General features: G+C 47.8%; 2 protein-coding genes across 3 annotated transcripts in view; one reads left to right on the top strand and one right to left on the bottom strand.

The window, feature by feature from the left end:
- The first annotated feature begins 245 nt into the window (after window positions 1-245).
- LOC124486630 (transcription factor IIIB 90 kDa subunit-like) overlaps window positions 246-23,503 on the top strand; it is a 30,338-nt gene continuing 7,080 nt past the window's right edge. Inside the window, exons 1-16 of the mRNA XM_047048367.1 lie at window positions 246-508; window positions 1,169-1,382; window positions 2,225-2,305; window positions 3,411-3,584; window positions 4,487-4,518; window positions 5,653-5,725; window positions 9,749-9,898; window positions 10,508-10,601; window positions 10,895-11,021; window positions 11,187-11,226; window positions 11,334-11,426; window positions 11,968-12,240; window positions 18,038-18,099; window positions 18,233-18,314; window positions 18,402-18,457; window positions 18,915-19,171. Of these exons, the coding sequence (XP_046904323.1) occupies window positions 1,199-1,382; window positions 2,225-2,305; window positions 3,411-3,584; window positions 4,487-4,518; window positions 5,653-5,725; window positions 9,749-9,898; window positions 10,508-10,601; window positions 10,895-11,021; window positions 11,187-11,226; window positions 11,334-11,426; window positions 11,968-12,240; window positions 18,038-18,099; window positions 18,233-18,314; window positions 18,402-18,457; window positions 18,915-19,171 (1,778 nt within the window). The 5' untranslated portion in view covers window positions 246-508; window positions 1,169-1,198. The remainder of the gene's footprint in view (window positions 509-1,168; window positions 1,383-2,224; window positions 2,306-3,410; window positions 3,585-4,486; window positions 4,519-5,652; window positions 5,726-9,748; window positions 9,899-10,507; window positions 10,602-10,894; window positions 11,022-11,186; window positions 11,227-11,333; window positions 11,427-11,967; window positions 12,241-18,037; window positions 18,100-18,232; window positions 18,315-18,401; window positions 18,458-18,914; window positions 19,172-23,503) is intronic.
- On the bottom strand, window positions 5,760-9,256 carry LOC124486932 (BTB/POZ domain-containing protein 6-B-like). Of its 2 annotated transcripts, XM_047048827.1 has the most exons (5): window positions 8,886-9,256; window positions 8,374-8,671; window positions 7,985-8,075; window positions 7,777-7,895; window positions 5,760-7,286 (listed from the first exon to the last, which is right to left on the bottom strand). In XM_047048827.1, exons 1-5 carry the CDS (start codon window positions 8,908-8,910, stop codon window positions 6,254-6,256), a joined length of 1,566 nt encoding a protein of 521 aa, XP_046904783.1. In that variant the 5' UTR covers window positions 8,911-9,256; the 3' UTR covers window positions 5,760-6,253. The 2 variants fall into 2 exon arrangements, with proteins under 2 accessions (XP_046904783.1, XP_046904776.1); XM_047048820.1 differs by having other exon boundaries at window positions 8,374-9,256.

Genomic DNA, 23,503 nt, shown 5'->3' with positions numbered 1-23,503 from the left:
ATACATTCATCGATTTAAGTAGGGGAGCTTGTTTTACCAATGTCATGTCTTGATCGACTTTTGTGTAATTTTGGTCATCTACATGAACATTAACAAATATTACTTAATGCACACACATTAATCTATCAAATATATTTTTGTATCTAAATAGGTTGGTTGAAGTAAAGAACCACCTTTTTAAAATGGTCTCGCCCTCGTCCAGCTGATTGGACTGATCCACCCAGCATGAAAAAGCACATGTTGGGCGTATGTTAGAAGTAGTGAATCGCTAACTACCGGTCTTTAACTGCGGGAAAGCTACAATGCTGTGGGTTATTATGATGTAGCAACATGCTACCTAATCATCTAAACACATGATTATGTTAACGTGTATACGAATATCACATACGAGTGACAATTAAAGTAAAAGAGACAATCCGTTCAGAGAGTACAGGGAAGCTTCTGCGAGTCTGACACGCGCTTCGAATTCAGCTCGGGAGGCAAGCTTCACTGCAATCCTATACGTTTGGTGCGTATATTTAAATTAGCTACATGAATTGTTGGTTTTAGCATTTGTTAATTAGCTAGGATAATGCAAATCTCTATTGCAGACACACTGTCACCACGCATGGTTTAGCTACATGACTTAGGCTAGAAGTTAGCCATAGCTAGTGGGTGGATATCTTTAACAGGCTGTCAGTCCAAGGTAGTGTATTCATTGGTTAGTTAGCCAGCCAGCTTGCTTGCTTGCTTTATAATAGTGGCGTTAGTTTGTCAAATTTGAGTCATTCAAATTAACGTCGCTTTAGACTGGAGAAAAATAGGATAGCTAGCTGAGCTAATGTTATGCTGTCTGTGGCTACCACCAGACTCCCCACCATTGCCACGTAGCTCGGAGTTAACAAAACGGTTACCCTAAAACTGCTACGGATGACACTCTTTCCCAACACAAAATTGTATCCAGTCTATGCAAAATGCTGCAGGGTTTTAGTATGATGAAATGCATCTTAATTGTTACTCATGTATCGGCATTACTAGAATAACTCACTGAATAAGATCATCAGCGTCAACTTGATTTTTTCCCCTTCAGCTAAAGCCTAGCAATACTGTTGACTACTACAATCTACACCAGCCATCCTTCTGAGCCTCCTCTATCCATCTCAAGGAGGTTGGTCTCTCTCTCTCTCAGGCTGAGGAGCGTGACCGACCTCGTCTCGCCATGAGCTCCAAAGTGTGTAAGAACTGCGGGGGCTCTGACATCGATGTGGACCAGTCGAGGGGCAATGCGGTGTGTATGGGCTGTGGGTCTGTCCTGGAAGACAACATCATCGTCTCCGAGGTGGAGTTTGTGGAGACGGGAGGTGGAGGCTCATCTGCCGTGGGGCAGTTTGTTGCTGGAGACTGTGAGTGTCTAAAGTTCTGCCTCTTTTTGGCGTTTGATGCTTTTTTCTCTCTCATAAGATACAGTTGAAGGTAGGGAGAGTGGGACAGAGTGGGAGACAGACATGTAAAGACATGCAGCAAAGAGGCCGAACCAGATTTGCTACCTGGACGCCCCAGTTCTCACTTTTAACTGATATCATCAACGCTCTAAATAAACGTTAATCAAACCAGCACGGTATATGTTATGTCTTGCTTTTGACTTTGTTAAATAATGCTGACATCCCCTCTGCATCCATATCCTCAGTGATGTGGCTTAACCCTTTAGCCTTTGGGGGCTTGTCCTTTTAGCTGAGGCTGCAGAAGTCAGTGAATCAACTCAGATGTAGACAGACTGTGATTGGTTTTGGAATCTTGCACATGTGCTTGCACTTCTTCCCCACTAGAGGGCAGCGCTGGCTAATTTAGCATAGATCCACATGAACTCCATCGATGTGTCACTGTTTTATTAGTCGCAGGAAAGTGAACGTATTATGACCTAGCAAGCATCATCTACACGGTTCAAAAAAAAAATATATATATATGTATCATCTTATAAAATATATATGATATCCCTGTTTCCTCTCTGTATCTTCTGTAATATTTGTATTTTATATTGTAAATTACGGCAACTTATTTCATTTTATTGTATATTTTAATTATATTCCACTTGGTTTTGCTATTATTTACCCTAGTTAGACCACATATTTACATTTAAGATTCCTATATGTTTATTGTATGCACCTTCCTGCCAAAGCAAATTCCTTGTCTGTGCAAACTTTCATGGCGAATAAATCATTTTCTGATTCTGCTTCTCTGTCTCTAGCTACTGGAAGGAACCCCACCTTTGGAGAAGGGTACTACACCGGTGTTGGCAGGGAGTCACGGGCCCAGACACTACAGAATGGTAAGTCAGCAATATTTATTTTCATAGCAAAGTACATTTCAATCACTCCCTGCCCTCATAGTCGTAACAACAATAAAAACTTAAGCAGTAACGTCTTAGCGCCTCTCAAGAGCTTTGAATGGAAGGAGCCAGAAGGTTGAAGAAATGTCTTTTAGTCTGGTTCGATATTACTACTATCTACTTAGCAGGAATATTGAAAGAATGATTGGAAGTTAGTGTATTGATTGGAGGCTTATACTAGGCATGTGGAGGGGTAAAGGTCTGTAGGGACACATTTTAACATGGTCTCTTTTGGCTGCTGAACAAGTATGTATGTGAGACAGAGAGACATGTGGTCAGGGAGGAGGAGTGCCCAGGCCAGGGATGGGTCCCTGTCATGCCTTCTGGATTGTCTACAGGGAGATTTACAGCATCTGAGCCTTTTCTACTGCTGTTGGAACAAAAGCAGTGCTGTGAAAGTCCTCATCTGCTTTGTTAACATCTCCAGACTCTAGACACCCTCCCTCTCATTCACCACTCTGTGATTAACGTTCCTGGAATCTCCACTAGAACAGTCCACCAGGTTGCTTTTCTCATTACTGGACAAGATACCATATGTTCTGCTGTGGTTGCCCCAGACGTGGTTACCAGACGTCATACATGTTGGCCGGACGAGGACTTGTCATTTATCCGAGTTTCGCGGCTGTTTAAAGAATTTGTCTGTGTTGGTCAGGGGTTTGAGATCGTGTCTCTCCAGAGTTTGTGAGAGAGTGGACGAGAGAATAGGAGGACTAGGAGGAATCTAAGAAGGTATTAGTAAAACCCCTGGGATTTTCAGTAGTGCCCGACTACCAGGAGAACGATGTTTTCTTGTTGTCATGGTCACCAGGTGTAAACACACAGCTGAGGGACACACCTGCATCTGTGTAATTCCAAGCGTCGGGGTTCATTGTTGAATCTGTCATTATGATAAGCTCTTTGTTCACATGTTTGTGGATTGTACAGAAGATGTGTGTGTGTGTGTGTGTGTGGGTGTGTGATTTTGTCCCTGAGGATTGTACAAAAGATGTGAATGTACGTGCACGCTTTCTGGGTTTGTAATATCGTTCCTTTTGTTTGTCTCCAGGGAAACGTCAGATCATGTCACTGGGTCACCAGCTGCAGCTGAACCAGCACTGCCTGGATACGGCCTTCAACTTCTACAAGATGGCTCTGGCTAAACGCCTGACTAGTGGACGCAAGTCTGCCCATGTGATCGCAGCCTGCCTGTACCTGGTCTGCAGGACCGAGGGGACCCCCCGTATCCTTGTCCACACGGAGGGTGGGCGCTGGAGGGGGGGAATTATGATTTTATCATGACCACTAAAAGCGAAGTCACTTGCAGCAAAACAAATGTTGAGCTCTCACAGCATTGTGTCGGGTTGAACTTTGACCTCGCCCATGTCTGTTGATGATGTGACGTTTGAGTTTCACAAGCAGGGCGGTCTATCCGCAGTAAGAGTGATGGAAATGGAGCCTTCCAAGTGCGTTGTCTGCTGGACTGCAGGAGAGTGTGGAGGGGGAACGAGAGGGACGTGTTGACAGATAAAAATAGCGTTCCTCATTTCCTTGAACTCAGCTGGGTCTTTAAGTCTGTCTGCAGTGCTGTCGACAGGGACGGACTGAGGGGGAGAGGAGAGGAAGAAGGAGACAGCGTGTCAGTGCTGATTAAAAGGCCTCCGTTAGGAAGGCCCCTGAGAAAATCACAGACAGATGAGTGTTCTGTCCCTTTTTTTTGTAAGCAACCACAGTCACCCGTCACCAACGTTCCCCAATTCGAGGACATGTGCAGAAGGGCCGCTGTGTTCCTGACTCTGAACAAATGAGTCATATGTAATCTCCAGGCTGTGTGGGATTATCTTTTCCGTCTCATCGGTGACGGTAATCCCGTTTTGATGCGTTTAGAGGGGCGTTTCTGATCCTGTCTGCCTTCCTGTGGACAGGTGTCACGACAGACTGATCCATGTAGGTGGGTGTGATGGGGGTGGGCTACTCCCTGCCTTCCTCAAGAGTACTGGGGTCTAAGGCCAGGGGGGGTGGATGTGGAGGGGGTCAGAGAGCAGTCAGGTCAGCCACAAACTGTATTTTGGGGATATTTAGAATGCTTTGACGAATGTAATGACTTTCAATAGTGTGGATTTATGACCTTGACCCTCCCTGAAGACATGCTGCTGGATCTAAGTGACCTCCTTCAGGTACATTTGAATCATGTCTTTTATTATTATAATCTACTATATATGTTTTTTTTTGTTGCATATAAAAACATTCCTATACATCGAGTATCCCTTCACTCAAGCTACACAGCTACTCATTCTGTGCCGTTGACCGCTATGACTACATCCAACCACACAAAGACTGGAGGCTGCAGTCAGTGAGTTCTGCTATGCAACTAAAGCAGATGACAGCAGATAAATTTAGGCTCACATTTGTCTGCGTTTTTAATGGTTGCAGATCAAGATAGAGACAGAGGCGTGGTAGTGGGGGCGTGGTAGTGGTGGGGGGCATTTCTCAGAAACACAGCTGGTCAGTTGTTTTATTTTTATGCTCCCAGCTGTCTTTGGGGGAGATGTCTCCCCTTCCCCCGTCATTCCCCCACGGTACGGGGAGGATGGGGAATGGATTGGAGGGATGTGTGCCTGACCACGGTTGGATTAATGGTTCCATGGCTAGATATCCCCACCACACCCAGCCACTGGAGCCCCACCTAGGCCTGTGGCTGATGGACCCACACCCTTTACAAGGCAGTATGACCCACTCTGGATCCCCACCGGCCGGTAGACTAGACCAGGGTTCTACGTTGCCCTATTGGGCACCTCGTCTGGGGTCCTGGTTAAAGGTTCCTCACAATACATTCTGAAAAACCCCACCTTGACTGTGGGCATTATGGTGTCAGAGTAGTGACACATTCCTTCACCACCAGCACCACCACCTTGCTGTTTTTGTGTCCAAATTCCTGAAGGGGACGTTCCTCCCAGAATAGCATGGGGTGTGCCTGCCTGGCTAGCGCCCCAGGAGGGGGCTGAGAGTGAGAGTGTCCGAGAGGGTCCCAAAACCTCCAGGGAATGAACTCCTCCTCGCCTTTCTCCTCTGTCCTGGAGAGATGCTGTGCTCCTTTGGAATCACTTTCACTCCGTTTATACACCTTCAGATTGCCCCCACATGTTTCAGTGTCTAGTATGTAACTCAGGAACTTGTACTTGACGGGTGACACATGGTAGAACTAAGTAAATCTGTTTGTTTACACACACGCATTCATTACCACCCACCCAATGTTTGTTCCCGTTCCCCTGACTCCTCTTTAAGCCCTCCATCTGCTCGCTCCCTTTTAGGTGAATGTGTATGTCCTGGGGAGGACATTTCTGGTGCTGGCCAGAGAACTCTGCATCAACGCTCCAGCTATAGGTAACCACCACCTCTCAGACTGAACTCTTGTCTGTGACCAGGTTGTAGTTCTCCTCAGTTCACATAGAGGGCGCTGTTACACCAGAATCATCTTGGCAAGAACTAGCCTGAGGAAGCGTAATGAAAAGATTTCACACACAGATTAGTTTTTATAATGACAAACAGTGACATGTCTTGGCCACATAACTTTTATGATTTTGTTCAAGTTGGTTGCCTCATACATAAACATCTGAGTTTACCAGCTTCAAGCTGTAAACAAGTCAACAGCAATTTACAAAAGAAGCACAACATCGCAGAGGCCGTCCACTTAATTTCGCACAAAGGACAACTTTTGGCAGCGTCAATAATTAAAATAAAAATACATTCTTAAATTAAATAAGATAAAATAAGGTTCCTTCACTTGAAAACAGTCTTGGAAGAATATCAGTCCTTTTTTGTGAAATATTCTACTGTCTTGATGCTACATTATTTAGAAGTGTGTCAGGTTTAGATCCATAGTTCATCTCCTCGAGTCTGGACCAGTCCAACTCATGCATAAAACACCAGTTCTGGGATCTGCCCCCCCTGCACCCCAGTGCCATTGGTACTGTCCGAGGAGCACTGGAACTGAAAAGTCACTTTCCCGCACTGCACTTCCGTCATGCCTTCCTGGCCAAAATAACTGAGTTCGTTTCCATCTAGGATGGCACTTACTGTGTAGAAGGCATCTTGCTCCACCTGAACCGGGTGCTCGAACCACACAGGGAACGTGCTGCTCGACCCATCAGACACAAACCGTGTCATGTTCTGCGCCAGGGTTACCCCCTGCCTTTTCAGTTCAATCTTCACGCTGTACTCTGCCTTGCCTCCACTGGAGCCATACAACCCGAGTCCGGCGATAAAAATCCGCTTGTCTACTGCGAACTGGATGCTATCGCAGCGGCCCCGGTAGCGCCACTGGTTGCTGCGGTAGGCCGAGGACTGGAAGCGGTGGCACTTTTGGGGTACCAGGCCCTTCCTCTGTGGCAGGGGGAAGTCCAGCTTGGGCTTGTTGGCGGCCGTGTACCACAGAAACACGTCATGCGTCTCCTCCAGGGTCAGGATGTCGGACTGCGCCGCCCCGTCCGCAAACTCCTCCAGCGTCATGGTGGGGATGCGTACCAGGTACAGAGCCTTGCCCAGCACGGCCCTCTTGTTGCTGGAGGTCTCCCCCAGCCCCTGCCTCTTGCACTCGGACGAGGCCCAGTTCATCACGGCCTCGAACACCACCACCTCCTTGGTGTTGAGGGTCTCTCTCTGGAGGATGATCTCCAGGGTCTGCAGGTCGATCTCGCAGAAGCCCTCCGAGCCCAGGGCCAGCTCCGCCTGGGCATCGATCACCTCCCAGCAGCGCTGAGTCAGATCCGGTTCCTCAAACAGCCGGCTTTGGGACAGCAGCACGCAGGCGTTCCTGGCCTCCAGGCTGGTCTCCAGGAAGGTGACGCAGGCCTTGGCCAGGGCCGGGACGATGTACTTCTTGGCAGCATACAGGGTGGCCAGCACAGTGTCAGCCTCCAGGTCAATCTCATCACTGTACATGTACCTGGGAGAGGCGGAGGGAGGGTGTGAAAACTGTCGTACTGGCAGAAGGCAAACCAACAGGACCACAAATCACTGTCCTGTTGCTTTTCTGTCTACCAAAATAGAAACGGCTTACTTGGCACAATCTCAGTCTGCCTTAAGAGGACAGCTAACTTGGCACTACCATGCTGTCCTTTCGAAGGATAAAAGAAAACAGCCATGTTCTATTTCATTGCCTTGAAATTACAAACGGTTACAGAATCAACAATGGAGAAACACTTTGTCCCTGCTCCCTTGATGAAAATTGTTATCCGTGTATTAGAGAAGTGTTCTCAGGATGAACAAAGGGCAAGGAAAGCAGCAATTACAGCTCTCTCTGCTGCTCTTCATAGCCTCTGGCTCTCTAGTATTTGGGCTTTTCACTCGGCTGGCTTTGGATGAGTAATACTCTCCTTTGAAGTGATACTGGGTTTGTCATTCACAAGGCGGGCCTACGTGGGGGAGTGTCTTACTTCAGCAGAATTAGAAAAGCAGCAGGTTCCACGTCTGGGATGTGGATTTCGGACTCTCCCTCGGCGAGATCTCCGTAGAACATGGCGCAGAACACTGAGCTGCCCACTGCCAGAACATACTGGAGAGAAAAACACCTGATGAATGATCTGGTGTAGGTGGACAGTAAGGTTGTCAAACGTGTTTTTCCAAATAGAATCGAGGGTTTACCTTGTGTGCTGGTAGCCTCTCTGATTCTCCAAGGGGACCAACAATGAAATGAACATCAGCCATGAGCTCATTGTTAAACATCAAGGCATTCCTATAGCAGAAGAGAAGTGTTAGTACAACACACTTTCTATGTTTGCTCTTCTGACAATTACAGCTGTCATTACAGCTTTGGTACACACAATGACTTGGCTTGAAAGCACACTTTAGCTCTGAGGAAATCTGGGGGAGTCTGATGTTGAAAAATCTCTACACTGCTGCCATTACTACACAACTGTATCGAACAGCCACCTGTAGTCGTTGCAGATAAAAAAAAAATGCTTTACTATCAATTCAACATCGGCACCCTTAATTAACTGAACGCCAGCAAATAACTTAATGGGCTACAGTACCTCTCTCGTAACGTGGGATGGCTGGACTGCCAGCTCGTGGGATCGATGTTGTTGTTGTTTATGTTCTGTTGGGTCGTAGGGGTTGTCGCTGTTGTGGTTGCCGACTGGGTGACCTGCACATCGTTATTCTTGTCAGTAACCGTCACTGTGGTTCCGTTGTTGGGTAGGTTGGTGTTTGCGGTCGCTGGGTACAATTCTGCAGCCATCTTCTTCTTCGTCAAGGACAGTGTTAGAATCTCATAACATACTGGGAGTCTTCCCGAGTGTTTACCCGTCTTTTTAGACTTTTTCAGTGTTTCTGGAAGTAAAAGTAAGAAAGTCAAACACTTCATGATCCGACCATGATGGAGCAACCTGCAATCTGCCGTTGGCATCAGCACCAAGCGTTGGTCACACTCCAATAAATAATAGTAGCCTAACTAAGATTGTACTGTTGGTGATCGAAATCGTCTTTTTATATTTAACAAGCAATAACTAGGCTATTACTGTTTTGATACCGATTGTCTACTAACCCCGAATCAATTTTAAGAGCAACATCTAAATATCCGTCCCGGGGAGTTGTATTCCAACTTCATGCAAAATATACTTTTTCTCTTTCTCGTCTAATCTTCTGTGCATTGCCTGTCCTTTTGCCGGTCCTTTTGCCGGTGTTTGTTTTTCCTTATCGAGCGAATGGTAAATCCAAACAATCTTGCTCCGCTTGCGGTTTTAGTCCAGTGATTTTTTTTCTCGGCAAATTCTGGCAGATGTTTTCTCCCCGAAAGCTCCTTATCAACGCAGACAAGGCGGGGGTCTTTCGTAGCGGCTGTGTGGATACAATGTGAATAGTAATTTGTCGTGTGCTGAGTTTTGGGTCCCGTTTATTTTTTATTTGTGGTGTAATCCTCTCGGACGCCCATCTCGCTGTTAACAAATCAGATTTACGGAAGCCGTCAACGTCAGAAGCTTACAAGCGCCTCCCCGGACGCTCTGCATAGTGCGTCTACCAATCTGAATCAGCGCACCCGCTGCAGTCACTGAAAATACTTTTGTTTTAACACAAAACGCATATATATTCAAATATGGCGGTGTGTTGGTATATTCATCATATATGTTCAAAGTGCAAACGTGTTTGCAAAGTAAGGCTGACTAATGACTGGTGTTTTACTCAAAGTTGAATCCTATAACAAGCATGAGCTAGTGGCTAAAAGGGTCTCGACAACCAAATCCGAACTATTTAATCTAAATATATTGAATGATGTTGGGTCAAAATAAGTAATTATTTGATCATACGGTGACAAGAATAGATGCACAAAAACGGCATAGAGAACATTTAAACAACTTTTAAATCGAAACATTTTAAGTTCATATTTCCCCTCCGTCTTGTTCCCTCCAGACCCGTGCCTGTACATCCCTCGCTTCACCCAGCTGCTGGAATTTGGAGATAAGAATCGTGAGGTCTCCATGACGGCTCTGAGACTGCTGCAGAGGATGAAAAGGGACTGGATGCACACCGGAAGAAGGCCTTCAGGGCTCTGTGGCGCAGGTAACCATGAGCACAGGTAACCAGGGTGACGACAAACCCCAGGTAACACCCCTTGGCCACTCGCATACCAACCAGTCTGTTTACTCAAGCAGTCTGTTAGTCCGAGTCACATTCGGTCATGGTTACCTGATTACTTATGGCAGTCAAACGGTCTATACAGGCTTAGAAGACTATCTGAAGGTTCATGACACTATAAAAACATTTTTTATATATATTTTATTCTGACTGATGACAATTACCATGAATACATCAGTGTTTACTTCTTCCCTTAGTGGACCACAGAACATTTCCTCCAAGACATCCTGAAACTAAATAACCAACTTCCTCTTACTTGCGATGTATATTTGCACCTATTGTTGGACTTTTCTATCCTGCTCTGTTCCTCGCCTCTGCAATATCTGAATAATTAATTGTTTATCATCAATCATTTAGAAGGATTCACTAACACACAGAAAGAAAAGGTTTGGAAGAACATGCTACTCGATATAAAGGGAATACTTTGGAAATCGTCTGTGACATAACCACAACACAGTGAGAGTTATGTAACTTGAATGCACTCTTGACATGGTGTACGGTTGTGCTCCCTTTGACGTCTGGTCCTATACGCAGCTCTGCTGGTTGCCGCTCGCATGCACGAGTTCCGGCGCACCGTTAAGGAGATCATTGGTGTGGTGAAGGTGTGTGAGGCCACGCTACGAAAAAGGTAAGAACTGGCGGAGGAGAGATTGTGGCACCCAAGAGCCCCCCCCATTTATTTTAGCTGAAAGAGTTTCTATAGGAGAGCTATATTATACAAAAGGCCAACTAGTGTAGCCAACCCTGGTCCTGGAAGACCCACTGACCCGCTCGTTTGAGATGTTTCCCTGCTCTAATGCACAACCCTGTCTAGCTCTGCAGAAACTTGGTAACGACCCGTTCGTTTGAAATCCGGTGTGTTGTAAGAGGGTCGAGAGGCTAACCTTCTGCATGTCTTTCTCTGTCGTGTCCCTGGTTCAGGTTGAATGAGTTTGAAGAAACCCCTACCAGTCAGCTGACCATTGAGGAGTTCATGAAGGTGGACCTCGACCAGGAGTGCGACCCTCCGTCCTTCACCGCAGGACTGAAGAAGAAGAGGATGAAGGAGGTACGGAGAGAGGATGGATCTGGACGACCACGATTCCTTATCCTTCATGAACATCTTTCACCACAACTTTGAAATGTTTTAAGGAATGTGTTTCACTTCTGGGTGTTTGTTTCTGAAGTGTTCTTTCTTTCAAGCATCACTGTTTTTGCCTTCTGTCCCTCTAAGCTTGAGATCGAGTTGGAGAAAAAGATTGAGGATGTTCAAGGTGTGGTTCAGCTTATCCAATTCAGACTTTTGAAGGAGAAAGAGGGAAAACATTTGAACGTTTTGGTTTATTTCAGTTGTGGACTTGACTGGTCGTTCTCTCCACAGGCGAGGTCCACTGCTACCAGGATGAGATTGAGATGGAGCTGGAGATGAGCAGGCCCAAGTTGAGAGGGGTGTTTTCCTCATATGCCAAAAGCGGTAAGCTGCCAAGGGGCCCCGTTGTGTTTGGCAACCATGTTCTCCAGCTAGGGAACCCCCTGGAGAGAAGCTCCTAGAACCCAGCTCTGGTTCAAGGAGAATCCAGCTGACTGATGCACATCCCTGAAACTTTGAGATTGTCTTTGATAATAGATTTTTGAGGCACAATTCCGTTTTTTGGCTGATGTACAGTTGGAGATCTGATGACAGTTTGTGGTGGTTATCCACACGATCTACATTTCCCAACCATATTTCCCCCTCTAGTTCACCTTATCTCAGCATGGCACAGTGGGGCGTTTACAGGCTGGGATGCCAGCCTGTTGGTATATTATGAACACTATAATGGATGTAATTATTGATACCAGAGTGAATCATTGCTATTACATAGCTCCAATTGAGATGCCATTTCAATACAGCCCGAACGAAAAGACTCTAAATGTCAGTTTTGATTAGTTGACATTCTCGGTCTCCTTCACATCGTCCTTAGGTGTCACGTGTGTCTTTTGTTAACGGCCAACTGTCTCTCCCCCTCGTCTGCTAGACCCTCTGAGCAACGACGACGCGTCTGTTGCTTCCGAGGTTCCTGATTCGGACGACCTGGAGGACGAGGAGCTGAAGGCCGTGGCCCAGCACCTCAGCCAGGGCCTGTGTGACCAGTCTGACTCCGGAGAGGACCAGGAGAAGGAGGACGACGACAAGTGCTTTCAACGTAAAGGCCCCTCTCTGGCCTCCATTCTGGGGCCCCTGCCCACCGCGGCCAGCCTGGGCCTTGACGAATCCATCACCGAGTGCATCGGAGAGGGGCAGGAGAACGGTGAGCTGAAACGTCACTTGGATTCCTTCCTGTTTTTAATGTACAGGGCTACATTTATCGAGTTTTTCCTTCCTCCACACATTTAGATATTTGCTTGTGTTCACACACCTGTCCTTTCTCTTCCCTGCGTGTGAGTGATCACTTCCTGCCTCTGACTGGGTTTGGAGATGTGACGGATGAGCTGTCAGCTCTGTCTGTCCACATCAGGGGGGATGGTGTTCGTGAGTAACTGAGAAGCGATGTGAGGCTAGGAAGGGAAGGGTTTATCTGCTGCGTTTAGGAGACTCCCTGTGTAAGACGTGAGGGAGGGTCTAACATCACCGGCTCAGACGCTGTGGTCACACCAACCGTAGGAAGGAAACATCATGACTCCTCGTGACCTCACCGTGACCTCCGTCAGGGGAGTAGATGAGGTTCAGAGAGACGGCACCGTCATAAGATTAAAGATGATTCACAGGTCTGAATCATATGCTTTCAGATTATTGGAGAACGTTTTTTTTTCCCTATTTCTTTTCATGTATACACAATGTACCATAGGTTTTGAGTCATCACATCTCCATGTCTCTTTGTAGAGTTCAACTCATTCTTCACTCACTCAGACTAGCCTGCCCGCTGTGAACCTGAAGTCAGGTTCTTTATGTGGTCGTCTGGGTTCACATGTCCAACCTCGTTCAGAAGGCTGATTAGAGAATAGCAATCGTCTGTTAATGTGTCTGTGTGTGTTTGGTGCTGCTTTCATGGCTCGGTCTAACTGAGGTCTGGTGGAGGCAGCAGCCAGCTTGTCATCCTCTCCTAATTGTGGTGCACAAGGGAGGGGCAGAGATCCTAGGCCTCCTTCAGATCCATGTTTGAAGTATTAAGTGGACAGAGTAGGCTACCTTTTCATTAGAGCTCTGTCTTTCATCTGTGTGTGCGTGCGTGCGTGCGTGTGTGTGTGTGTGTTAGAGAGCGCCTATGGTTTTTCGGTGGAGTTCAAACTTCCAGTCTGTTTCAGACAGTATGGATGAAGCGTCTGCTAAATGAATACACTTAGTATCTGTAAAAATGCTGTTTTAATGTACATGTTTATCTGTAAAAACAACGACAGTATTGTTTGCCACGGTCTGAACCACTGTCTGCGGCTGTAGGACTTTCAGTAGGTCAGTCTCAGCACTGGCTTGTAGCATTTAAAGGCAGCATTGATTGAAGACCTGTGTTTTCAGCGAGGCACTTAGTCCAATCAATGACATTTGCCCTGACCTTAACTGCCTGGACAAGCACTAACCCCTCCTGGCACTCTGGCTTTTTATAGACTGAGAATGTGAGGTTCAAGTGTGAAGCACTTTGATTTGGGACCAGCCCTGTACTTTGGAGGGGGCTTGCTGGGCTGTGAACCTGCCTGGTGTCACACCAGATGTTGTCAGTCGTTTGACAGGTGTAGCTGGAAGCTCATATTCAGCAATTGGCCTATCATTCAAGTCTTCTATACAGAGCTCTCTTCAAACAGAACATCTTTAGACACATTATATAGCCGTTACACAAACCGAAACAAACAGCTACGTGTGTGTGTGTGACTGCTCTTGGCAGATCAAAAGCCACTCTGGTGACTCAGTTGTGGCCTTAAAACATTTTGAGACTGATGGGCTACAGAAAGTCATTCAAGGTTGTAAAGAATGAAATGCTTCTATGGTATCAGTGACAGAGCGACTGAACACTTCCACCTTGACAAGCCTGGGGAGGCTGGAAATACTAACACAACGGCCCAATGCCATAGCAGCAAGGTCAGATCCCAGCTAACCTCGTCACTCACACACACACACACGTACACACGGCTGTAGCTCATTCCATTCATTTACTCCCGACTTTCCTCTAGCAGCTGGAGATGCCTGGGAGGGGAGGAGCTGGTGGTGGTGGAAGAGAAGGTGGAGGGGAGGATGGAGGAGCTGGAGAAGGTGGAGGGAAGGATGGAGGAGTTGGTGGTGGTGGTGGTGGAAGAGAAGGTGGAGGGGAGGATGGAGGAAGAGGTTGAGAAGGAGGAGGGATCTGGAAGAGCAGGGGAAGGCAGAGGTGGTAGAGGAGGCAGTTCTGTACAGGGTCTGGGGTGGTACAGTAGGGTGGGGCAGGCACGGCATGACCAGCCCCTGTGGGAAGGCCTTGGGTGGAGACCCCCAGCCAGTCACACCTCCACTTCCCAGTAAAACAGGAGATGAAGCCATGCTACCCTCCCTCGGTGATCCCCTGTGACTTGGCTGTGATGTTGTGAATTCTGCATGAGGACTGTCTGTCTCTGTGTGTGTGTGTATAAGGAGCATGTCCCTGGCCAGACGCTGCATCTCTGGCTCTGACACGCGTCAGACGAGCCACTGATGATTGGATATGATCCATCTCCCAGGCCGGCGGACCGGAGGGGAGGGCTGTACGTCTGATTGGAGGTGACACACACCGTTTACTGGGCTGGAAGTCAGCACCCCCCCCCCCCCCCCCCCCCCCCCCCCCCCCCCCCACCCCTGGTGTGACGTCACAGAGTTGAACCCCCTTCCACATCCTCCTATTCTGCCCACGGAGCACGGGCGCATGCATACTCTACCAATGCTGTCATGGATATTTAACGCGTGATTCATTCACAAGGCTGCTGTTGTGAATAATGACTTGAATAGTGTGTGTTCTAATGTACATGCTTGGGTAAAGTGTACTGTACACATAAAGTTGTACTGTAACTCTTGGACTTGGTAATGCAGGATGGATTTTCTTTATCACCATTCAAGGTCAGGAACTGGAGCTTGAGAATAGCCTCTGGTGAATGATTACTCATCTCTCGCCATTCCTCCCTCTGTACCTCTCTCTCTCTACTTCCCTCTCTCTCTTTTTCTCTCTCCCTCTTTACAGCTCCCTCTGTATTCCTCCTCTCTCTTCCCCAACCTCTCTGTGTGCCTCTCTCTCCCTCTCTATTAATCCTGCTCTCATTATTTACTCCTCCTTCTCTAACTCTCTCTCTACCTCCCTCTATCTCTCCATAACTCCCTCTAACTCTCCATACCTCCTTCTATCTCTTCATACCTCCCTCTCTCTCTCCACCTCCCTCTCTAACTCTCCATACCTCTCTCTCTCTCTCTCCACCTCCCTCTCTAACTCTCTCTCTCTTTCTCTCCCCACCTTCCTCTCTAACTCTATCCATGCCTCCTTCTAACTCTCTTCCCCTAACTCTCTCCATACCTCCCTCTCTCTCTGTCTCTCTCTACCTCCCTGGTCCCTCTGTCTCTGGCTCGGGGCAGTGGAAGAGGCTTGAGGAGGAGCAGGTGGTTGAGTGGGAGGAGGGGTCTGTCTGGGCGCTGTCAGGGTCAGGGAGGTCACCTTTTAATGGGCTTTTCCCACTCTGCCTCCCGTGGCAGCCACTATATCACACTGCATTTATTTCCTTGTCTGTTCAGGTTAACAGAGCAACATCCAGTCCTGTTTTTCCTATCTAGTCCTTACGCCTGGCGGACAGGTTTGAACTTTGAGAATGACGCAGCATGTCGTGTTTCAGGTTGGAGGTAGAAGCAGTGTTTGATATGAAGCTACAATAGGATCACCAATACCCCGACTTCAATCCCTTGAAGTCTGGATACTGGTGAGGGTGAACACCATGTCACCCTAATGATTCATCGTAGGATCACACAAACTATAGAGCCTTTGTTTTCTTTGAGGCGAAGGGGGGGAGGGGGGCGGGGGAGGAGGAGGGGGGGAAGGAGGAAGGAGGAGGGGGGGAGCGCGGGGGGGGGCACACACGTGCAGAGTATCAGCAGACATAAACTCTTGACATTCCCTCTAATTTGCTGAATCTGGTATATATTTTTTTTGTTGTAGTTAATTTTTTGGGTCTGTCTTTGTTCTTCTTCTGAGAACACTGAAAATGAAATCATCAAGGAGACAGGTTCTCCTTCTTCTTCTCCCTCTGTGTGTTCTCTCCATGTTCAGAAGGCCAGCTCCACCTGGGGGAGCTGCTTCCTCGGGGCGCTAAGCACTCCTGGGTTTCCCCCTCGCACACCTGCACGGTCACGCTCCTGTTCTCTGACCACAACACGCGGGGAAGTCAGCTGGGACGAGGCATTCTGTGGGGGGTAGGGGGGGCCGGGTGGGTGGGTAAGGGGGGGTTAAGGGGGGTGGAGTAGGGGGGGCGAGGTTGGGGTGGCTAGGGCTGGTTCCATATTTCTTAGGACTGTAGTGAGGTATGGTGTTTAGTTTAATAATTCCACTTAGTACTGCTTAATTCCGCTTAGTACTGCTAGTTTATGTAACCTTAGTATAGATAGTCCACATATTTTAATTTTAAGTTCCTATGTGTTTATTGTATGCACCTTCATGCCAAAGTAAATTCCTTGTCTGTGCAAACTTTCATGGTGAATAAACCCCTTTCTGATTCTGATTCTGAGTTGGTTCACACACACACACACACACACTATCGCCCTCGCCTTGGTTTGGGCAAGGTCCAGAGGGAGATTCTGTAGAAAAGATTCAGTTCCTTGGAAAGCACAGGCTGTGTGATGGGATCTGCACAGCTGAGATGTTGCCAAAAGTGCTGAGGCTTCCGCACTCGGCCCAGCCCTGCGAAGGCGTTACTGGAGGGTGTGGGGGGGGGGGGGGGGGGGAGGACGACAAACATGCTATTATGAGAGCTTTTAATGAGCAGTCAGCAAATCTGGCTTCCAACATGTGTTTTGATGCCATTTTTGCGTGTGAAGATCTGTCAGTGAAACGGTTACTGTTGTCTTCTGCTTCTATCCACACGACGGTTTGTCCCTCTTCTATTCAGGGACTGTCTGATATTTGTGTCATAGTAACAGTGTGTGCTGCTCCTCTGTATAGATGTGTGGTGTGTTTTTCTCTTATCTCTGTCTCTCTCCTTTGGGCAGTGTGTTTCTGAAGGCTCGTAGGCCTGGTCTCTCCCTCTTATCACCTCCCTACAGTCACTGCACTGACAGAAGCTGCTGGAAAAGCCTGGCCCTGAGAGATTGTGACCTATCAGTGGAGTCCATTTGAGAGACTTCTCTTACGAGAAAATCTTTTACGGAAATGAATGGACTCCTCGATTGCTGCCAAATCCTGTTTCTTATTCTCTCAAAGGGGGTGTGTGTGTGTGTGTGTGTGCGCTCTCCTCCTGTCTCTCCTTAATTAACTAGAAAACCTGTGTGTGACAGATGTTTGATGTGTGCTCCTGTGGGGAGTTGGTGAATTCGTGCAAGAGGGGGCCTTCTGAGGATGTCAAAGAACGAAAACTGACGGAAGTTAAACGACCAACATCAACCTATTGCCTGCCATCACACTACCTCTCCTGATGCCTTTTGCCATTTGATTAAGTTTGATGTCTGAATGGTTTATCAATGAGTGGGAATCTACAGGTAAAAAGCTGTTCGAGCAAGCCAACCATTCAGTCCTTTTGTTTCCCTTATCAAAAGTAATCAGGTTTCCTTTGTGAGAATATTTTTCCCTTCCTTTATTTGTATGATTTCAGGAGCCTTCTGACTCAGATAAACGAACGCTGTTGTCTCACTCTTTCATTCTGGAGTAATCAAGGAGAGAAAAGCCTTGAGAGTACAAAATGGAAATGTCACGCATTGTTTCATGAAAATGGCTGCTCAGCATCTGAAACTTAAGCGTGCAGCAAATCTATAAAGCATATCATAATTGAAAAGAGGCCCCTTAAAAGTAGACAGGCTTAAACCTGAGTTAAGCCTATTAACTGTTCCTTATCAGTTTTTATTTACTGCAAAGAAATATATAAAAAAGTGAAGTTGATGTCCTTGAACCAAATCAATCTTGTGACTTTCTCTTCTTTCAGATGGAGCCACAGAGAACGGAGACCTGGACCTGAGTGGGATCGATGACGATGAGATTGAGCTGGTGTGTATCTGAGGGGTCACTGGGCAACGCGTTGTCTTCACAATACCCACCTGCGACAGGTTCACTGCACAGGCGGTGGAGAAAACCTTTTAAAATACTAACCCTGCCTGGTTGGACTTCCCTCTCCCCACAGTATCTCCTGAACGACAAAGAAGTCAAAATCAAGACTGACCTGTGGATGCTGCAAAACAGCGATTACTTGAAAGAGCAGAAAGGTACATTTCCTTCCGTTGTGTGACACTTCATAAGCTGCCCAACCAACTGTCTGCCAACTGGAGCTACGCTGCCATTTTGACTTTCAGAAAAAGCGGAGAGGATAGCCAAGGAGAAGGAACTGGGGATCTTTAAGGAGAAGAAGGTAAACCTCGTCAGTGTTCTAGAACACCCCAGCAGAAAGACAGGCCGAGCTCTGTTCTGACTGGGGGCGTCTCTCTCTACTTGAAGGGAGTATTCTCTGGTTTTACATCAGAACTTTGGCAGAGCTGAGGCCCTTTGTTGAGGTCTAACATCTGTTCACTGTTTTTAACTGGATGGATTAACTGCACCGCAACCAGTATCTAATGAAGTGAACAGGCTGTGACAGAGCTGAACCAGCAGCCGTATGCTCTTGTCTTTTCGGGAAAAAGTGTTTTTTATAATGAGCCCCCTTTTGTTTAGCATCATGAGATTATCCTGTGACAGTTTACTAGCATTATTTAAACAATACATAAATTCCAACGACGATTGTTAGATTTGAAATGGATGTTGACTAATTAATGATACTTTGGGACTGAACAAAACAAAAACGTATTGACCTCAGATCTAATGCTCTTTAGCCCAAGAAGTCCGGCAGGAAACGGACTGAGATCCGAGCCAGCACCGCTGACGAAGCCATCGAGAAGATGCTGGAGCAGAAGAAGATCTCCTCCAAGATCAACTACGACGTCCTGAGAGACCTCAACGTCAAGCCCTGTGCCAGTGCTGCCCGGCAACAGGCGGAGCCCCAGGGTGGAACCAAGAAGCTAATTGGACGAAGCCGTAACCCGAACGTGCCTTTGAGTTTGGGTACGCCCCTCAGCAGCCTTGGGAAGAGGTTAGTGGACCTCTTCATATCTCAACATCAATTATCTTAGCATGATGGACTGTATTTACGGCACGGTGCTCAATCTGAGTATTGGAATATTCAGAGCTTATTGGTCAATATCAGAAAGTATGAGTCAGGATTCAGTCATGGTTGGATAAGTATTTCACAGCTCATTTCAAGGTCCATCTCGAGAGAGAGTGGACCCTACAACAACGCTCCACGAGTCAGACTAACCCTCCGGGTGTGAGCAATAACGCATTGACGTGTGCCGTACAAGCTGGACCAGGGAAGATTTTATCCTCCCAAACACATTTACATTTAGTCATTTAGCAGACGCTCTTATCCAGAGCGACTTACAGTAAATACAGGGACATTCCCCCCGAGGCAAGTATGGTGAAATGTCTTGCCCAAGGACACAACGTAATTTGGCACGTCTGGGAATCGATCCGGCAACCTTCGGATTACTAGCCCGACTCCCTCACGTCAGCCATCGTCCCAAACGCGATGGCAGCCGTTCCTTCTGTGAGCCGCCTTGCGCCGTGGGGACCAGCCTTCGGGCATGTGAAAGCTGTAGCTCCTCTCAGTAGTGATGATGGTGCGCTTTCTCCCTCGCCCAGGATACTGGCCCGAGTCATGTAGAGACAGATGCTTCCTCTTTCCCTGGAACGCTGCGTCCTCTCTGGTCTCTGATCGCCCTGCCGTCCTCCGCCGTTCTCTTTCACTCCTGTTTACTTTGACGCTCGCAGGATTTACTCCTCTGGATTGGCTGTTGCTCTTTCAGGCTCTTGTTTACCCATAACACAGTCATCAGCCCTGATCCATTGTGAGCTTGTCAGTCTAAGTGGACTGGTTCCTTCATCTTTTATGGAAAGTTGTTTTCGGTTTTCTTGCTTTTGAAGGACTAGTTTTTTCTTCTTTTTTCATCTTCATGGTTAAAGATCGTAGGAGATTTTGACGTTAGCCATCTACTGGATCCAGTGTTCTGGAAGAATAGCTTCACGTATAGTTTGCTCTGTATAACTGCCATCATTTTCAAGGAGCATGAATGATATGAATGTAAATATGAGAAAATTTTACATTGTGTGTGTGTGGTCCCTTTTGTTAAGGCAGGAAGAGAGCCAGAGCACAAGTTATCATTGTTCTTTTAATACACATGATGACTAAGTTGAACTTGAGATGATCCATCAGAATTTAGAAAGTAAACTTTCTACAGTTAGTTTTGAACAATCTCCCCGTGGCTCCAGCATTCCCTTGGAGAGCAGATCCAGGCAAGATTTCATACGCAACAAGCCTTGGACAACTCCATTTATTTAAGAATGGACATTCTCTCTCAAACTGTCTTCCTCGTAAAAAATTGAAGTGCATTCATGTCCTTCGTGAATCATTCATCTGCATCCCTGTTATTGAATCATTTATCGTCCACTTTTCACTCCCATTTTTACTGAATGGAGCAGTTTGTTAGGAGCTTTTAAGCCTTGAATTTGTCTGGAGAGGCCTGAACTTTGTACTTTGCAAATGCTTGCTCAACTATGGCATTCTGCCCTCTTTTCCCATACGCACCACTCTAACAGTAGGATAATACTGTGGCATCTCTTCTCCCATCATGCCAAGCAAAACGTGGCATTTGAATAGAGAAAACACAGCCTTGACCGTTGGCTACAGAAAGGACCCATTCACTGTTGGAGGAGAGGCCGTTTCTCCGGGCCTGAAAAGGTTGTTGTGTGGTTATTTAAAAAGGAGAGACATGGTGTCAGGAAAACCTATGAAAGTCGAGGAGAAGGGTGTTTGACAGTAAATCCATTGTGCCTTGTTACAGGCTTTACTGCTGCCTACACTGCAGCATTGTGCTGCTATGCCCCTTCCTCCTGCCCCCCACCCTCCACTGGAGGACCCTCCCCTAGACACAGGGAGCTGTTTAGTGTCAGACCTGCCCCCCCCCCCCCCGTACCCCTCCATAGTGTTGGTTGCTCCGTCCTCCAGGTAAGAGGCCCTCTGCCCCGCCGTACCCCCAGGTCCTCCAGCGGTCAGGGGCCAGGCCTGTGCATTACAGCTCAGCTTTGTGGTCCCACCTTGCCCTTCCCTCCCTCTACCCTTCTCATGCCTCTTCAGCCAGCTGCCAAACAGGGCCTCCCTGTTCCATCGGTTCTTACTGGAGAATGGAAAAGCACTCTTCCAGAAATAGCCCAGATAATTGCCCTCCAGTGTTTTTTTTCCCCCCCTCCCTCCTCCTCTCCTTCACTCCTTCATCAGTTTCCCTATTTTCCCATTCATAGCAGGTTCTCTTTCTTCTCTCTTTTTAAAGCCCTTTTTCCCCATTTCAGAATATCGGAGGGAAATTCTTGACTGCATATTTCACTTTCAAGGGAAGCAGAGTGGAAATGGGTTTTAGACTCATTTGGTTTTCGCAAATGTAAATCCGGCCCGCAAGTCACTCTGGAAAACCTCTGTGTCACCCCTTTGAGTTCATCGAGTTTATGTCCACAGAGTACCGCTCGCGCTTGTGTCGGAGACGTGGCCCAGTCGAGCAGGTGTCTGAACAGACATCACACTTTGTACCGCCCCCACATGTCATACTACAGAGTTCTGGTGTCTGAGCACTTGAAAAAATACATTTTCACGAGTAATATTACCAGCTGTATTAAAAAAGTAGTATTTCCCTCCGCCTGGCGGCCCCTCCCTGTCGTGTGATCTCCCCCCTCTGCAGCCTCTGTGACCACTAAGTGTTTCCTCAGCCTTCCACGACTCCTCCGTTCTCACAGGAAACGAGAGAGAGCGAGCCCATTCTGCCCGTCCGCTCCCCCGCAGCCTGCCCTCACCATGTGGCATGTGCAGCTACATTACATTTAGTCATTTAGCAGACGCTCTTATCCGGAGTGACTTACAGTTTGGCACGGCGGGGAATCGATCCAGCAACCTTCTGATTACTAGGCCGACTCCCTCACCGCTCAGCCATCTGACTCCTAGCTAGGCAGGCTGGGAAACGAGGGCATCCCCACGTCCATGTGGACGTCTGCCGCCGTCCTCATCCGCTTCCTCCTCGCTGGGTTTAACCAACTGCCTTCAACGGCCAAACCTTTGTTCTCCCACCACCTTCCACTGGAGCTAATTGTCCCATGGAAGGATGGAATTTAGACGAGGGGCTGCGAAGTGGGCCATTTGGAGCACGTCCCAGCCTTTGTCCCTCTAGCCGGGCCTCTGGTGATGTTGATGTAGGCTAAAGAGGGATGATATCTGCTGTTGTGGTTCTGGGCTCCCTCTGTCTGAAGCCATCTCGGTTTGCGATGAGCGCAGTTTCATGCTGGCAAAAAATAATTTCTAGAGCATGTTTTGTCTCCTCTTTTACCGTTTTTTTTGTTGACAAAGCAGCCCTCAGTCTTTTAGAGGAGATCTGTCTCAGCATGGGAACATGTATGGCTCTATTATCTGCCATAGAAGTGTTTTCCCCCGCTCTCTCTGGCGTTCTGGAAACCCCAGGAGGAAAACGACTCCGAGAGCCTCTTTCTCCATTGTCAGCATGTCCTATTTTGACGGTATTAAAGTACTCTCTCATTTTGGATTTGGTGAATTATTATGCAGTGCATGGTAAAGAACTTTCATTTGTCATGTTTCTATTTAAACACGTGCAAGCGTACCTGGTCATGAGAAGGAGTCTAGTCTGTGTAAAAGCCTGTGTTGATTCCTGTCTGTGTTTCTGTGTACTGACTCCTCTCAGTCTTTCTCCTCCTAATTCATCGATACCATCCCCCAGCTACAGCCAGTTGTCAGCCACTGGCTAAACTACTTCCCTAAATCGCCTTTTCAGCTCAGGCTTAGTCTCATTGGCAGTAAGCTGATTAGAAACGTGCAGCTAAGCCAAGCAGAGACTGATAGTCAAACAGAGAGGGAAAGCAGAGGAAGTGAAGAGTGGTAGTGGAGAAGAGGATGAGGGGCTGTGTCAGGGGTTTAGCTGTGGGAGAGGGGGGGAGAGAGCGACAGAGGGGGGGGGGGGGGGAGCGACAGAGGGGGGGGGGGGGGGGGGAGAGAGCGACAGAGGGGGGGGGGGGAGCGACGGGGGGGGGGGGGGGGGGGGGGGGGGGAGAGGGTGGGGGGGCGGGGGCTAGTCTCCCCTGCCTGAGGTGAAGTGGACGTCAGCGTTTGGAGGGGGGCGTGGCTCCACGCCACATGGCCCCTTTGGTTTTGGGGCCGTGTGATTTATACCTGTGGCATTGTCGCTGTGAGGAGACACTCCCTGCTGATGAAAACAATCCTCCGGGGGGAGGTGTCCGTGGGGGGGCGTCGCCAGCTCAACCCCACGGTGCACTCTGACCTTTGACCTCCAGGCTTGTTGTATCGGAGTGCTTG

The sequence above is a fragment of the Hypomesus transpacificus genome, chromosome 3, assembly GCF_021917145.1.
Source record: "Hypomesus transpacificus isolate Combined female chromosome 3, fHypTra1, whole genome shotgun sequence".
NCBI lineage: Eukaryota > Metazoa > Chordata > Actinopteri > Osmeriformes > Osmeridae > Hypomesus > Hypomesus transpacificus.
The sequence above is the reverse complement of the archived record's forward strand: the minus strand, read 5'-3'. Positions and strand labels throughout refer to the sequence as shown.

Bases quoted from the DNA above. Each gene is read 5' to 3' on its own strand.
- LOC124486932 (XM_047048820.1), bottom strand. From the start codon at position 8,747: ATGCCAACGGCAGATTGCAGGTTGCTCCATCATGGTCGGATCATGAAG. The intron at 8,076-8,373 runs GTACTGTAGCCC...CTTCTGCTATAG, and splicing joins CATCCCACGTTACGAGAGAG to GAATGCCTTGATGTTTAACA. The intron at 7,287-7,776 runs GTAAGACACTCC...CGCCTCTCCCAG, and splicing joins GCTTTTCTAATTCTGCTGAA to GTACATGTACAGTGATGAGA.